The sequence below is a fragment of the Pristiophorus japonicus genome, chromosome 9 (assembly GCF_044704955.1).
Source record: "Pristiophorus japonicus isolate sPriJap1 chromosome 9, sPriJap1.hap1, whole genome shotgun sequence".
In the NCBI taxonomy this organism is placed as follows: Eukaryota; Metazoa; Chordata; class Chondrichthyes; family Pristiophoridae; genus Pristiophorus; species Pristiophorus japonicus.
The window spans coordinates 158,713,806-158,729,511 of record NC_091985.1 but is presented as its reverse complement, the minus strand read 5'-3'; the positions used below and the strand labels follow the sequence as shown (position 1 = coordinate 158,729,511).

The following is a 15,706-nucleotide window of genomic DNA, read 5'->3' as shown; positions in this document are numbered from 1 at the left end:
AGATGAACTCAAGTTTACATAGGGTAGAATGTGGGAGGCCAGCCAGGAGTGCATTGGAGTCGTCAAGTCTAGAGGTAACAAAGGCTCTCAGGATAAGGGTTTAGCTGCAGATGATCTGAGGTAGGGGCAGAGGCGGGCACTGTTAGAGGCCGAAATTAGCGGTTTTAGTTACGCCGTGGATATGTGGCTGGAAGGTAATTTCAGAGTCAAATATGCCACCTGGGTTGCGAACAGTGTGGTTCAGCCTCAGACAGGATTTGGGGAGAGGGATGGAGTCAGTGGCTACGGTACGCAGTTTGTGGCGAAAACAATGGCTTTGGCCTTCCCAATATTTAGAAATTCTCCCAAATCGGAGAAAATTTCTGCTCATTCAGGACTGGATGTCTGACAAGCAGTCTGACAATTTAGAGACCGTGGAGGGGTGGAGAGATAGTGTCCAAACCTGTTTTACTAAGGATCTGTCAGTGGTTTTAATCCTAGCCCAATTGTTAGACGGTTCGAATCACCCCGCCTTACGAAAGTTCTAGACCAGGGAATTATTATTCAGAATGTAAATGAAATGAGTCACAGACAGGAATGCTTCGGTGAAAAATCGTACTTATATTTATTTGGTCTAACATACACTGGCTAAAACATGCACTACTAAATGAAATTACTGTCTCTGTGGAGAATAAAATCCAGGTTACAAACAACAAACGTAAGTACAGAAATGAGACCTAGTAACATGCAGTAATTCCCTGGCGGATTCTAACTCTACCCCTACCAATGAATTACCCTCCCCAGAATAGCCCTGAAAAGCTTCACTTCTGAGTAAACCCTGAGCCCTTACCCAGCTTGCCTGGGATATCTGGTTACTGGCTTGGGACACTCACGACCATGCTCACCACCACACGTAGCCGGTTTCCTTGCTCAGCTGTGGGAAGTCACTGCCTTTTGGTTTTCAGTCTCGGTGGCTTCTTCTGTGGCCTTGTCCTCTGGTACATCGATCTTGGTGGAGCGAGAGCGAGCGGGAGAGAGCTCTCTTCAGCTGTGAGCTCCAAGCTACAAGCTTCACTTTCCAAGCTAAAAGTGGAAAGACCCTGTCTTTATGGGAGCCTTGCTACCCCTATCTTTCCCACCAATCTTTAAAACCCCTTTGTTTCTAAGCAACGGGTACTTAGTCAGTGATGGGCTTTCCAACCCATATGCATTGGGCTGATGGCCCTTAATCTGGGCATCTCTTTGAGTCTTTGTGTTGGGAAACACCCGGCTCCTCCTTGGCTGCTCTTCCTTCTGGGATGGAGGTGTGAGAAGTGCTTTTTGCATATTAGAGTGGCTTTGTCAATGGCCCCCCCCCTTTCTGGCCGACAGCTCTTTTGTTAATATTCGTGGCCCCCTTCCTTTAGCTGTGACTGGTGGGCAAACCCGTTAAGGATGACTGACAGTTCTTTTGTCACAGCTAACTGCCATGTGGTCTCTGGAGTTTTAACAAAACCAGCTTTTTCACATCTGCGCAGGGTCACCCCATAAAATCCACAAAATATTCGACTGAGTCCATTCTTTAAACAGAAACTTTGCGATCACTTTAGATCCATACAGACGATGGGGATCACTCCATAAGCTGGAGCTGAATCGGGTGGTTTTCGTTTCACTTCCAGTTCCCCCAGAAATCCAGTTTCTTCAGATATTTGCCCGATGGCAATTAACTTACAAAAAGCCAGAGAATATGCCAAAACTTAATAATATTACAGATCTAAAAAGACACCATCCGTTAGATGAGTTCTCTCCCTATATCCTCGAGCTTTGGTCCTTTTTGGCTCTCCCTGAATCATGTGCCTTTTATCCAGCAGTTAGGCGATGTGTAAAGATGTTCTGGTGATGATTTCCCGTCCAATCTGCCCCCAACTTGTCCAGTTCCCTCCAATAGCTGAAATCAAGAACTCAGACAGGCGAACCTGTGCTCTACCACTTCACGTAGCGCTACATCTTGGCACTCCATCATGCTGTTCTACCACCCTGCTAAACAGGCACTGCTTTCATTAAAGATGCATTTGCATGACGTACACACCTTACTTGCCAAATGTTGCAGTGAGACGACACGACTTTCACTACCATTGGAGGCAGTTCAGAGAAGGTTCACGAGGTTGATTCCTGAGATGAAGGGGTTGTCTTATGAAGAAAGGTTGAGCAGGTTGGGCCCATACACATTGGAGTTTAGAAGACTGAGAGGTGATCTTATTGAAACGTATAAGATTCTGAAGGGGCTTGACAGGGTAGATGCTAAGAGGATGTTTCCCTTCGTGAGGGAATCTAGAACTAGGGGGCATAGTTTCAGAATAAGGGGTCGCCCATTTAAAACTGAGGTGAGGAGGAATTTCTTCTGAGTGTTGTAAATCAGTGGAATTCTCTGCCCCAGAGAGCTGTGGAGGCTGGGTCATTGAATATATTCAAGGTGGAGATGGACAGATTTTTGAATGATAAGAGGGTGAAGGTTTCTGGGGAGCAGGCAGGGAAGTGGAGCTGAGTCCGTGATCAGATCAGCCATGATCTTATTGAATGGCGGAGCAGGCTCGAGAGGCCGAATGGCCTACTCCTGCTCCTATTATGGTCTTATGCAGTGCATGACATTGCATAGTTGTGATTAGATCGAGCCTGTAGATTGCAGTTCACGGGTGAGGTGAGGGAAACTTTATGCTGAACTGTGGACCAAGGCTGACTCTGAGTTTCATTCTTCATTCCCACGAAGGGAATTTTCAGGAATGCAACATTTAAAAAAAAATGTTTGAGGAAGAGTTGCGTTGTCCTGCAGTGAGGTAATAAAACCGAGATCTTCCTGCCTTTTCCAATGCATGTTACGTATCCCATGGCAGTACGGACACGATGGACTGAATGGCCGCCTCTTATGTGTCATAATTTTTCTATCATTCTATTTGAAGAGGTGCAGGGAATTTTTCTGATGTCCTGATCAAAATTCCAACATCACCAAATCAGATTACCCGGTCATTTATTTTGCTGCTATTGGGGATCCCTGGAGCATTTGACTACACAGCAATAACTGCATTACAAACATCATTGTGTGCAGAGATTTTTGATAAAAACGCTGCATCAATGCACATCCGTCCGTCAGTCTTATCCGAGCCTAAACAATTTCAGTAGCTCTGTGACGAGCAATAAAACACTTTTTTCTCTCTGATGTTGCTCATATATGTGGTGGACACGTGCTTCCGAATAAAAGTGACTTTTTTTTTTGTGAAGTACTAAAATACCTGATGGGTATAAAATATTCCCCAGTAAATGAGTCCAAAGAACTTCACAATACATTTATATTAAAAATCTTGCACCTGTGAACATGTTCTGTCTACAAAACCGTACTTCCTGTTGTCATGTTTTTGTCATACCTTTGTGTCAACTTTTTCTCAAATTCCTATGTCTACATTTCTAATAGAAATTGGTCATGTGACTGTGTCATCCTTTTCACCATTTGTTGACACTGGCACCTCCGCCTTGTATCTCCCTGCTCCTCGGCCTATACTGCAGAGGAACTCCTATGTTGCAACCAACTGTACTTTTCAGCTTTCCAACATAACAAAAAAACAGATTATCTGGTCATTGTCACATTGCTGTTTGTGGGAGCTTGCTCTGCGCAAATTGGCTGCCGCATTACAACAGTGACTACACTCCAAAAGTACTTCATTGGCTGTAAAGCGCTTTGAGATGTCCAGTGGTCATGAAAGGCGCTATATAAATACAAGTCTTTCTTTGATTTAGTTATTCCCTCGTTTCACCTGAATGCTACACTTGTTCTCGACTTCCTGTCTGCAGTGCCACCGTGATCAATTAGCTTTTAATAATTTTTTAACCATGTTTCTGAACAAGTTGGTTTACATATGTGAGCTTTGTAGTGTTGCTCACTTGTTGGGTTCAAGTGCTACCCCCACAGTGAATCCTAGAGCTTTACTCCATTGTAACCCAACTACATTGGTACAAAGTGGGGACTAACTGCTTGTTACTTTGTCAAAATGTCAGCTCCACACTGCAGTGCTATTTTATTAGACTTTCACCGTACTCCAGGAGCCTAGAAGCTTATTGCAAAGTTTTCATTACTGTAAAAGAAATGTTAATGTACATGGCCACAAGTATCGACATGGGCAATGATGTTTATCAGCATTAACAACTTATATTTATATGGTGCCTTTAATGAAATGAAATGTCCTAAGGCACTTCGCAGGAGTGTTATGAGACAAGTTTTTTTAAACCAAGCCACTTAAATAGAAATTAGGGCAGGTGACCAAAAGCTTGGTCAAAGAGGTAGGTTTTAAGGAGCATCTTGAAAGAGGAAAGAGAGGCGGAGAAGTTTTGGCAGGGAGTTCGAGATTGGGGCCTAGGCAACAGAAGGCATGGCCACAAATGGTTGAGCGATTATAATCAGGGATGCTCAAGAGGGCAGAATTAGAGGAGCGTAGATATCTCGGGGGGGAGGGGGGGCGGGGGAGGAGATTACAGAGATAGGGAGGAGCGAGGCCATGGAGGGATTTGAAAACGAGGATAAGGATTCTGAAATCAAGGCGTTGCTTAATCGGGAGGCAATGTAGGTGAGTGAGCACAGGGGTGATGGGGGAGCGGGACTTGATGCGAGTTAGGACACAGGCAGGCGAGTTTTGGATCACCTCGAGTTTATGTAGGGTAGAATGTGGGCGGCCACATTCAGATGCATTATGGAAATCATTTCCAACAATTACTTTATCATTTATAAATGCAGTTACATATTGCTCCCCGAAGGATTCTTGTCTGCACCAATAATGGTGAACTGTATTGGCATGGACCAGTATAGATTGGCCTCATACCACTTCTGCAGGTTGACCTTGTATAATATTTACTGGATTTTTTGCCTTTGGTGGGTGGGGCAGAAAATAATTTTTTATTTAGAAGAGTGTTATAGTGACCCTTGGACCAAGAATGTAGATTAAACAGGTATTGGCTGGTGTTTGATAAACCCAGGCCTCCTTTTCAAACTGTCTACTTTTGTAAGTTCTCGAGTTTTCACGTATCTAAACCATGTGTGATACAAATGGCGAACGATATCTCCACTCTAATGTTTGGTCATTTCAAATCAGTCTTGCTGTGAAGCTCTTTATCCTATCTCCCTGCTGTCTATCATGTATTCTCTTTCTAACATGGGAAGAGAGAACTGTCTCTCATATTGTTGGTTGGCTTGTTGGTCCAAAAGCAGATTGAGGTTTTGTCACCTCTCTTTGTCATGGAGAAGATACGGGATTGCCAGCTTAGCTCGGGGTTAAATAGGTCACCAAGGCTGCAACAGTCAAAGGTCAGCCTGAGACAGTGGCCAGGGTGAGCGTTGGAATCTGTGGCAAGGATGTGAAGTCTTGGCTGGAGCCAAAGAAAATACGTTGATCTTCCCAATGTTTAACTGGAGAAGATTGAGGTTTATCCAAGACTGGATGGCGCACAAGCAGACTGACACCACGCGGCATGGGAGGGTTGAGATAGGTGGTGGAGAGGCAGAGCTGGGTGTCGTCAGCATACATGTCGAAGCTCACTTCTTCATATATGTTTGCCATGCTCTAGGAAAAGTTCCTATTTGAAGTAAAATTGGGAAAATCCTTTTTAATTAACAAAATTATGGAAGCAGGTAGCTTTCAAACGTGCAATTTTAGAGAATGAGGGGGTGGTTAACTACAGAGAAAAAGGCACTCCCTTTCTGGGTGAGATGAATTTCACTGCACAGGGCTGCAGATGTGAAGGTTCAGAGTGAGGCTGATTCATGACCTCACTAAGTAAGTTGAGAAATTCACCCTACATGATGTTCATTGCAGGCTGAGCGCACTTCTGAAGTGAAAGTCCAAGTGACTGATAAATCCCTGGAGATGGTGTATGGAGATGCATTGAACCACTGTTAGAAATGGGCACGATACTGTTAGGCCTACACCAGTTAGGTCAGAGCTGGAGTACTGTGTGCAGGTCTGGTTACCACATTACAGGAAAGATGTGATTGCACTAGAGAGAGTACAGAGGAGATTTACGAGGATGTTGCCTGGACTGGAGAATTTTAGCTATGAGGAAAGATTGGATAGGCTGGGGTTGTTTTCTTTGGAACAGAGGAGGCTGAGTGGAGACTTTATTGAGATGTATAAAATTATGAGGGGCCTGGATAGAGTGGATAGGAAAGACCTAGTTCCCTTAGCAGAGGGGTCAAAAACCAGGGGGCATAGATTTAAAGTAATTGGTAGGAAGTTTAGAGGGGATTTGAGGGGAAATGTCTTCACCCAGAGGGTGGTGGGGGTCTGGAACTCACTGCCTGAAAGGGTGGTAGAGGCAGAAACCCTCACCACATTTAAAAAGTACTTGGATGTGCACTTGAAGTGCCGTAACCTACAGGGCTACGGACCAAGAGCTGGAAAGTGGGATTAGGCTGGATAGCTCTTTGTTGGCCGGCGCGGACACGATGGGCCGAAATGGTCTCCTTCCGTGCTGCAAATTTCTATGATTCCATGAGTTCACTTTCTCTGCACTGAGCAGAGCCATTGCTGGGAGAACACACGTGGGACAAGCATAAATAGCCTGAAGCTACAGATAGGTGACACTCGCTGAATGTTGCAACTGGTTCCCAGCAAAGCACAGTGATAGTTTAAACAAATCTTTGTGTGTTACTAAATTAATCAATCGTTGCGATTCGATATGGACAGAGCACTTACTACTTTTACTTTTATTTCAGCTGACATATGTACTGCTGGACATAGTACTACAGGAACTGTTCCCTGAACTCAGTAAGGTAAGAGCAGGGGTGGGCACACCTCATTTTGTTGGAGTAACATCATTTGAACAGACTTTGAAACTGATGTCAATGGGAATCAGGGGGGAAACTCTCCGTTGGTTGAAGTCAGACCTAGCACAATGGAAGATGGTTTTGGTGGTTGGAGGTCAATCATCACAGCCCCAGGACATCGCTGCAGGAGTTCCTCAGGGCAATGTCCTAGGTCCAACCATCTTCAGCTGCTTCATCAATGATTTCCCTCCATCATAAGGTCAGAAGTGAGGATGTTCGCTGATGATTGCAGTGTTCAGTGCCATCCACAACTCCTCAGATAATGAAGCAGTCCGTGCCCGTGTTGATTCCTGGATTCTTTTACCTCAATCTGGTTCAGTAAAATTACTGAGTCGAATACCTCTTGTGCTTTGAACAAAGCAGTCTTTATTTTACCGGCCGGTAAGACCTATCAGACAGAAGATATACTCTCTCGATAGAGCGTACACACTCCCTACGGATAAGTGAAGTTACATCGTAAAGCGACAACAGTTATACATTCTCGGCAAAAGATAACAAGATAGGGCTAGAGTGACATCCTAGTTCAACCTATCTCTTTTGGTCCCTCTTTCCCTTTGTCCACTCATAAGCCGACCTAAGTATGGTCTGATTTTAAACAAAGACCTTCTGTTAATGTTTCAGGTTAATAACATGATTTAATAAGACCCTGAGGTTTTTCTGCAAGCTGTGGGTTTTGTTTCAATATGTGTTAGTGTTGTAACATTTCGCAGTCTCGAGTCCGAGATGTCATGGCTATTCCTCCATGAATTCTTTGTTAGCTTATACTGTCCCTATACAATTCCCACGTTCTCAACTTCAATGTCTCTATACATTTAAACATTCACACCTGCATCCAGCAAGACCTGGACAACATTCAGGCTCAGGCTGATAAGTGGCTGAGAAAGTTGGATCTCTAACCAGCGTACTACGCCTAAATAAAGGAGACTATGAAGATATGAGGGCAGAGTTGGCTAAAGTGGACTGGGAAAATAGATTAAAGTGTAGAACGGTTGATGAACAGTGGTGTACATTCAAGGAGATATTTCACAACTCTCAAGAAAAATATATTCCAGTGAGGAGGAAAGGGTGTAAGAGAAAAGAAATAAAGGACGGTATCCAATTAAAAACAAGGGCATACAAAGTGGCCAAAACTAGTGGGAGGACAGAAGATTGGGAAGCTTTTAAAAGCCAGCAAAGAATGACTAAAAAAAAATGATTAGAAAAGGGAAGATAGACTATGAAAGTAAACAAGCACAAAATATAAAAACAGATAGCAAGAGTTTCTATAGGTATATAAAAAGGAAAAGAGTGGCTAAAGTATCTGTTGGTCCCTTAGAGGAGAAGACCGGGGAATTAGTAATGGGAAACATGGAGATTCAGAAACTCTAAACAAATATTTTGTATCAGTCTTTACGGTGGAGGACACTAACAATATTCCAACAGTGGAGTGTCAAGGGACTATAGTGGGGAGGAACTTAACACAATCACAATCACTAAGGAGGTGGTACTCAGTAAGATAATGGGACAAAAAGCAGATAAATCCCCTGGACCTGATGGCTTGCATCCGAGGGTCTTAAGAGAAGTAGCGGCAGGGATTGGTTGTAATTTACCAAAATTCCCTGGATTCTGGGGAGGTCCCAGCAGATTGGAAAACTGCAAATGTGATGCCCCTATTTAAAAAAGGAGGCAGACAAAAAGCAGGAAACTATAGACCAGTTAACCTAACATCTGTGGTTGGGGAGTCCATTATTAAAGAAGCAGTAGCAGGACATTTGGAAAAGCAAAATTCAGTCAGGCAAAGTCAGCATGGATTTATGAAGGGCAAGTCATGTTTGACAAATTTGCTGGAATTCTTTGAGGATGTAACAAATAGGATGGATTTGGGGGAACCAGTGGATGTGGTGTATTTGGACTTGCAGAAGGCATTTGACAAGGTGCCACATAAAAGGTCAATGCACAAGATAAAAGTTCACGGGGTTGGGGGTAATAGATTAGCATGGATAGAGGATTGGCTAACTAACAAAAAAAAGAGAGTCGGGATAAATGGTGCATTTTCTGGTTGGCAACCAGTAACTAGTGGGGTGCCGCAGGGATCAGTGCTGGGACCCCAACTATTTATAATCTATATTAACGATTTGGAAGAAAGGATCGAGTGTAATGTAGCCAAGTTTGCTGACAATACAAAGATGGGAGGAAAAGTAATGTGTGAGGAGGACATAAAAAAGCTGCAAAAGGACATAGACAGGCTAAGTGAGTAAGCAAAAATTTGGCAGATGGGATATAATGTTGGAAAGTGTGAGGTCATGCACTTTGGCAGAAAAATCAAAGAGCAAGTTATTATTTAAATGGAGAAAGATTGCAAAGTGCTGCAGTACAGCGGGACCTGGGGGTACTTGTGCATGAAACACAAAAGGATAGTATGCAGGTACAGCAAGTGATCAGGAAGACCAATAGAATCTTGGCCTTTACTGCAATGGGGATGGAGTATAAAAGCAGGGAAGTCTTGCTACAGCTATATAAGGTATTGGTGAGGCCAACCTGGAATACTGCGTGCAGTTTTGGTTTCCATATTTACGAAAGGATATATTTGCTGTGGAGGCAGTTCAGAGAAGGTTCACTAGGTTGATTCCGGGGATGAGGAGGTTGACTTATGAGGAAAGGTTGAGTAGGTTGGGCCTCTACTCATTGGAATTCAGAAGAAGGACAGGTGATCTTATCGAAACATATAAGATTATGAGGGAGCTTGACAAGGTGGATGCAGAGAAGATGTTCCCACTGATGGGGGGAGACTAGAACTAGAGGGCATAATCTTAGGATAAGGAGCCGCCCATTTAAAACTGAGAAGACGAGAAATTTATTTTCTCAGGGTTGTAAATCTGTGGAATTCGCTGCCTGAGAGAGCTGTGGAAGCTGGGACATTGAATAAATTTAAGACATAAATAGACAGATTCTTAAACGATAAAGGGATAAGGGGTTATAGGGAGCGGGCAGGGAAGTGGAGCTGAGTCCATGATCAGATCAGCCATGATCTTATTGAATGGCAGAGCAGGCTCGGGGAGCCATATGGCCTACTCCTGTTCCCATTTATTATGTTCTTATTAAAGGCTGTTCGAGTTCAAAGTAAAATTTGAAGCTAGATGAGGAATTCTTTGAAAGAGATGGAGTAAAGGGCAGTAGCTTGGGGAGTGATATCCGGTTGAGTGCAGTACCCCAGGGATTCGTGCTGGGAACTCTACCGTTTCTAATTTAAATCAACAGATTTGATTCAGAAAAGCAATGCACAGTGCTCAAATTTCCAGATGCTGGGGGGCAGGGGGAGGGGAGCGGAGGGGGTCGGGGGGGTGGGGGGGGGGAGAGAGGTGAGGTGAGTGGTGGTCGAGTCACTGATGATGGATCGGGTCAGAATTTGCACAGACACATACCTGTATTGAATTCCATTTGACATAGTTAAGCTGTTAGACCCTGGAAGAGAAAAAAAAATACTTGATGAATGGTGTTAGCTAGCTGGGGAGAGCCATGTCCAATCATTGCAGAGCGATGTTCAACAAAGCAAACAATGCTGTCAGATGCTTATCAGATCAGTGGAGTATGGGGCTAAGGTCATAATCGAAAGCTGCATCGTGGCCATTGTCAGGCCACGTGTTGATGTTGCGTTCAGTTCTGATCACTGTGGCACAAAGGAAGCTTCCAAGCCCCAGAGTTGGTGCAGAGAACGGCGACAAAGGTGACCCCCCACCACCGCCCCATGAGCCAGTTATGAGGAAAGGTCAGCAGAACCCGGGCTTTTCAGACTTGGAAAGTGGCACACGAGAGTGGTCTTGAAGCGATCAATACTTGGAAGTGTTGCAGGTAGAATGGTGGAGGCAAAACTGGAACCATTCAAGAGCCAGCTAGATTTTCTGAAAGGCAAATAGTGTTTGACAAATCTATTTGAGTTTTTTGAGGATGTAACTAGCACCAGTGGATATAGTATATTTGGATTTTCAAAAGGTATTTGATAAGGTGCCACACAGAAGTTTGTTACACAAGATAAGGGCTCATAGGATTAGTGGTAATGTATTAGCATGGATAGAGTTTGGTTAAGGCACAGAAAGCAGCGAGTAGGTCTAAACGGGTCATTTTCTGGTTGTCCGGCTGTTTCTAATGGGGTGCCGCAAGGATCAGTGCTGGGGCCTCAGCTATTTACAATCTATTTTAATGACTTGGATGAAGGGACCGACTAATGTATCCAAGTTTGCTGACGGTAGGTGGGAAAGTAAGCTGTGAGGAGAACACAAAGAATCTGCAAAGGGGATATAGACAAATTAAATGAGTGGGCAATACGATGACAGATGGAGTATAATGTGGGAAAATGTGAGGTTATTCACTTTGGTAAGGAAGAATGGGAAACGATAATTTTTTTTAAATGGTGAGAAACTATCGAATGTTGGTGTTCAGAGAGATTTGGGGGCTCTTGTATATTAAACACAAAGCTAACATGCATATACAACAATTAGGAAGGCAAATGGAATGTTGGCCTTTATTTCAAGTGGGTTGGAGTATGAGTAAGGAAATAATTGTACAGGGCTTTGGTGAGACCGTACCTGGAGTACTGTGCACAGTTTTGGTCTCAGTACCTGAGGAAGGATATACGTGCCTTAAGATATATGTACAACCAACGTTCCCACTAAGCTGCACAGCCAGTTTTTATATGGAACGTGTGGAAATTCGAACGGGCACGCAGCCAGTTAAGAGGACCACGCACAAAACAAAATTAGAGGGAACATTGGGTTCAACAAATGTTCACTAGATTAATTCCTGGGATGAGAGGACTGTCTTATGATGAGAGATTGTGTAGAATGGGCCTCTGCTCAGGAGTTTAGAAGAATGAGAGGAGACCTCAATGAAACATATAAGATTCTGAAGGGGATTGACTGGGTAGATGCTGAGCGGTTGTTTCCCCTGGCTGCAGAGTCTTGAACTGGGGGTCACAGTCTCAGGATAAGGGGTTGGCCATTTAAGACCAAGATGAGGAGAAATTTCTTCATATGGGCTGTGAATCTTTGGAATTCTCTGCCCGTAAGTGCTGTGGATAATGAGTTGTTGAGTATATTCGAGGCTGAAACCAATAGATTTTTGAACTCTAAAGGAATCCCTGGATATGAAGATCGGGTAGGAAGATGGAACTGAGGTGGAAGCTCAGCCATGATCTTATTGAATGGTGAAACAGCTTCGAAGGAGTCCAGAAATAGGAGGATAGAGCAGATGAATACGTGGCTGGAGAGATGGTGCAGGCGGGAGGGCTTTAGTATCCTGAGGCATTGGGACCACTTCTGGGGGAGGTGGGACCTGTACAAGCCGGACGGGTTGCACCTCAACAGAGCCGGGACCAATATCCTCGTGTGGGGGTGGGGGTGGGGGGTTGCTATTGCTGTTGGGGAGGGTTTAAACTAGCTTGGCAGGAAGATGGGAACCTGAAAATAGATTCAGTAGGAAGAGGAGTAAAAGTAAAGCTGGAATTGGAAAACAAAAATAAAGAAAGTGAGTTTGAAGGACAGAGGAAACGAGCAGGAAAAAATGGTGAAAAAACACATTTAAAAGCTCTTTGTCTAAATGCACGTAGCATTCGTAACAAAATAGATGAGTTGACGGCACAAATAGATACAAATGAGTATGATCTAATAGCCATTCCAGAGATATGGTTGCAAGGTGACCAGGACTGGGAACTAAATATTCAGGGGTATTTGACAATTCGAAAGGACAGACACAAAGGAAAAGGAGGAGGTGGGGTAGCATTGTTAACAAAGGATGAGATCAGTGTGTTAGTGAGAAATAATATTGGCTGAGGATCAAGATGTTGGTTCAGTTTGGGTGGAGATAAGGAATAATAAAGGGAAAAAGTCGCTGGTGGGCGTAGTCTATAGTAAGATAATGGGACTAAAGGCGGATAAATCCCCTGGATCTGATGGCTTGTATCCTAGGGTCTTAAGAGAAGAGCAGGGATAGTGGCTGCATTGGTTATAATTTACTAAAATTCCCTGGATTATGCGTAGGTCCCAGCAGATTGGAAAACTGCAAATGTAATGCCCCTATTTAAAAAAGGAGGCAGACAAAAAGAGGAAACTATAGACCAGTTAGCCTAACATCTGTGATTGGGAAAATGTTGGAATCCATTATTAAATAAGCAGTGGCAGGACATTTGGAAAAACATAATTCACTCAGGCAGAGTCAGCATGGATTATAAGGGGAAGTCATGTTTGACAAATTTGCTGGAATTCTTTGAGGATGTAACGAACAGGGTGGATTTGGGGGAACCAGTGGATGTGGTGTATTTGGATTTCCAGAAAGCATTCGATAAGGTGCCACATAAGAGGTTACTGCACAAGATAAAAGTTCACAGGGTTGGCCGTCCGGCTTGTAGCATGGATAGAGGATTGGCTAACTAACAGAACAGAGAGTCGGGATAAATGGGTCATTTTCCGGTTGGCAAACAGTAACTAGTGGGGTGCTGCATGGATCGGTGCTGGGTTCTCAACTATTTACAATCTATATTAATGACTTGGATGAAGGGACCAAGTGTAATGTAGCCAAGTTTGCTGATGATACAAAGATGGGTGGGAAAGCAAATTGTGAGGAGGACACAAAAAATCTGCAAAGGGATAAGTGAGTGGGCAAAAATTTGGCAGATGGAGTACAATGTGGGAAAATGTGAGGTTATCCACTTTGGCAGAAATAATAGAAAAGCAAATTATAATTTAAATGGAGAAAAATTGCAAAGTGCTGCAGTACAGAGGGACCTGGGGGTCCTTGTACATGAAACACAAAAGGTTAGTATATAGGTACAGCAAGTAATCAGGAAGGCAAATGGAATGTTGGGCTTTATTGCAAGGGGGATAGAGTATAAAAGCAGAGAAGTCCTGCTACAACTGTCCAGGGTATTGGTGAGGCCACACCTGGAGTACTGCGTACAGTTTTGGTCTCTGTATTTAAGGAAGGATGTACTTGCATTGGAGGCTGTTCAGAGAAGGTTGACTAGATTGATTCCAGTACTGAAGGGAGTTGACCTATGAAGATAGGTTGAGTAGATTGGGCCTATACACATTGGAGTTCAGAAGAATGAGAGGTGATCTTATTGAAACATATAAGATAACGAGGAGGCGCGACAGGGTGGATGCAGAAGATATTTCCACTTATGGGGGAAACTAAAACTAGGGGGCATAGTCTCAGAAGTAGGGGCTGCCCATTTAAAACTGAGATGAGGAGGAATTTCTTCTGAGGGTTGTAAGTCTGTGGAATTCTCTGCCCCAGAGAGCTGTGGAGGCTGGGTCATTGAATATATTTAAGGTGGAGATAGACAGATTTTTGAGCAATAAGGGAATAAAGGGATATGGGGAGCAGGCAGGGAAGTGGAGCTGAATCCAGGATCAGATCAGCCATGATTTTACTGAATGGCGGAGCAGGCTTGAGGGCCAAATGGCCTACTCCTGCTCCTATTATGTTTTTATGACCATATGGCCTACTCTTGTACTGTGTTGGGAGGTCAATAGGTTGTAAGGAAGGTTGAGCTGAATGGCCTCCCTCATCCTTCTCTTTGTGACCAAGGATGGAGTCATCAAATATAAGAGGTGGTAACTGTTGGTTAGAATTTCAGGAGAGACCAACAAAAAATGCCTTTGGAGAATTGAAAGTGGGATTCTGATTGGTCGATCGAAGGTCATGGAGACTATCAAAATGGAATAATTCAGCTATTGCACTGAGTGGAATGGAGGTTGTGTTGAGAGGGCTTGTGATCTGAAAGAAGTTGATAAATGTGGAGTGGGCTCGTCCCCAAAGGAGGAAGGATATTTCCTGAAATGTTGGTGCTTAGTGTGCCTCAGAAAAGTACCACAGATTTCCATGGCAATGACTGATCGATCTCTGAGATGACAATTCAGTGTCCAGTGGTGTGTGGTTTTGTGTTTTTCTAAATGGTCTTGTTCTGTATATTACAGGTGCAGAAAGAGGTTGCATCTGTATCCACGTGGAAGTGAAGGATACTGATCCCCATTTCTCTAAGTGAGAGCCTCGATATTAGGAGCAGGAGTGCAATAGAGCCATGCTGTGTGTATACCGCCGAAACATTTAATTATTGTGTACGGAATACTGAATGTTTTTAGTGAAACTCGTGTTGTGAATGTGAACATCAATTTTATTTTAATGAAAATGCTGATTTCATTTCTGAACATGTGTGTGCTGCAAGACACTACACCAATAAAGGATATTGCATCATTGTATGTGGATTTCCAGATCATCCAGTGACTTTATCTGTACATAACATAAGAAATAGGAGCAGAAGTCAGCCCCTCGAGCCAGCTCCGCCATTCAATAAGATCTTGGCCTCAACTCCCCCGCTCGCTCCCCATAACCCTTAACTCCCTTATCGCTCAAAAATCTGTCTACACCTTAAATATATTCAGTGACCCAGCCTCCACAGCTCTCTGGGGCAGAGAATTCCATAGATTCACGACCCTCCGTGAGAAGAAATTCTTTCTCATTTTTGGTTTAAATGGGCGACCCCTTATTCTGAAACTATGGCCCCAAGTTCTAGATTCCCCCACGAGGGGAAACATCCTCTCTGCATCTACATTGTCAAGCCCCCTCACAATCTTATGTTTCAATAAGATCATCTCTCATTCTTCTAAACTCCAATGAGTATAGGCCCAACCTGCTCAACTTTTCTTCATTACACAACCCCTTCATCTCCAGAATCAACCTAGTGAACCTTCTCTGAACTGCCTCCAATGCAAGTATATCCCTCCTTAAATACGGAGACCAAAACTGTACGCAGTACTGCAGTGTGGTCTCACCAGTACCCTGTACACCAGCGGCAGGTCGGGGCCATAAAAGGAGCAGCATGGAGGCGTACTTACCCCAGGGGGAGCAGCA

At 43.8% G+C, this 15,706-nt stretch overlaps 1 protein-coding gene across 6 annotated transcripts in view; it reads left to right on the top strand.

Moving 5' to 3' along the window:
• Positions 1-15,054, top strand: part of snx14 (sorting nexin 14) — a 186,759-nt gene extending 171,705 nt beyond the window's left edge. For all 6 annotated transcript variants that reach the window (XM_070889997.1, XM_070889995.1, XM_070889994.1 and 3 more), the window contains 2 exons: positions 6,713-6,769; positions 14,773-15,054. In XM_070889997.1, the coding sequence (XP_070746098.1) occupies positions 6,713-6,769; positions 14,773-14,811 (96 nt within the window). In that variant the 3' untranslated portion in view covers positions 14,812-15,054. The remainder of the gene's footprint in view (positions 1-6,712; positions 6,770-14,772) is intronic.
• Positions 15,055-15,706: the final 652 nt, after the last annotated feature.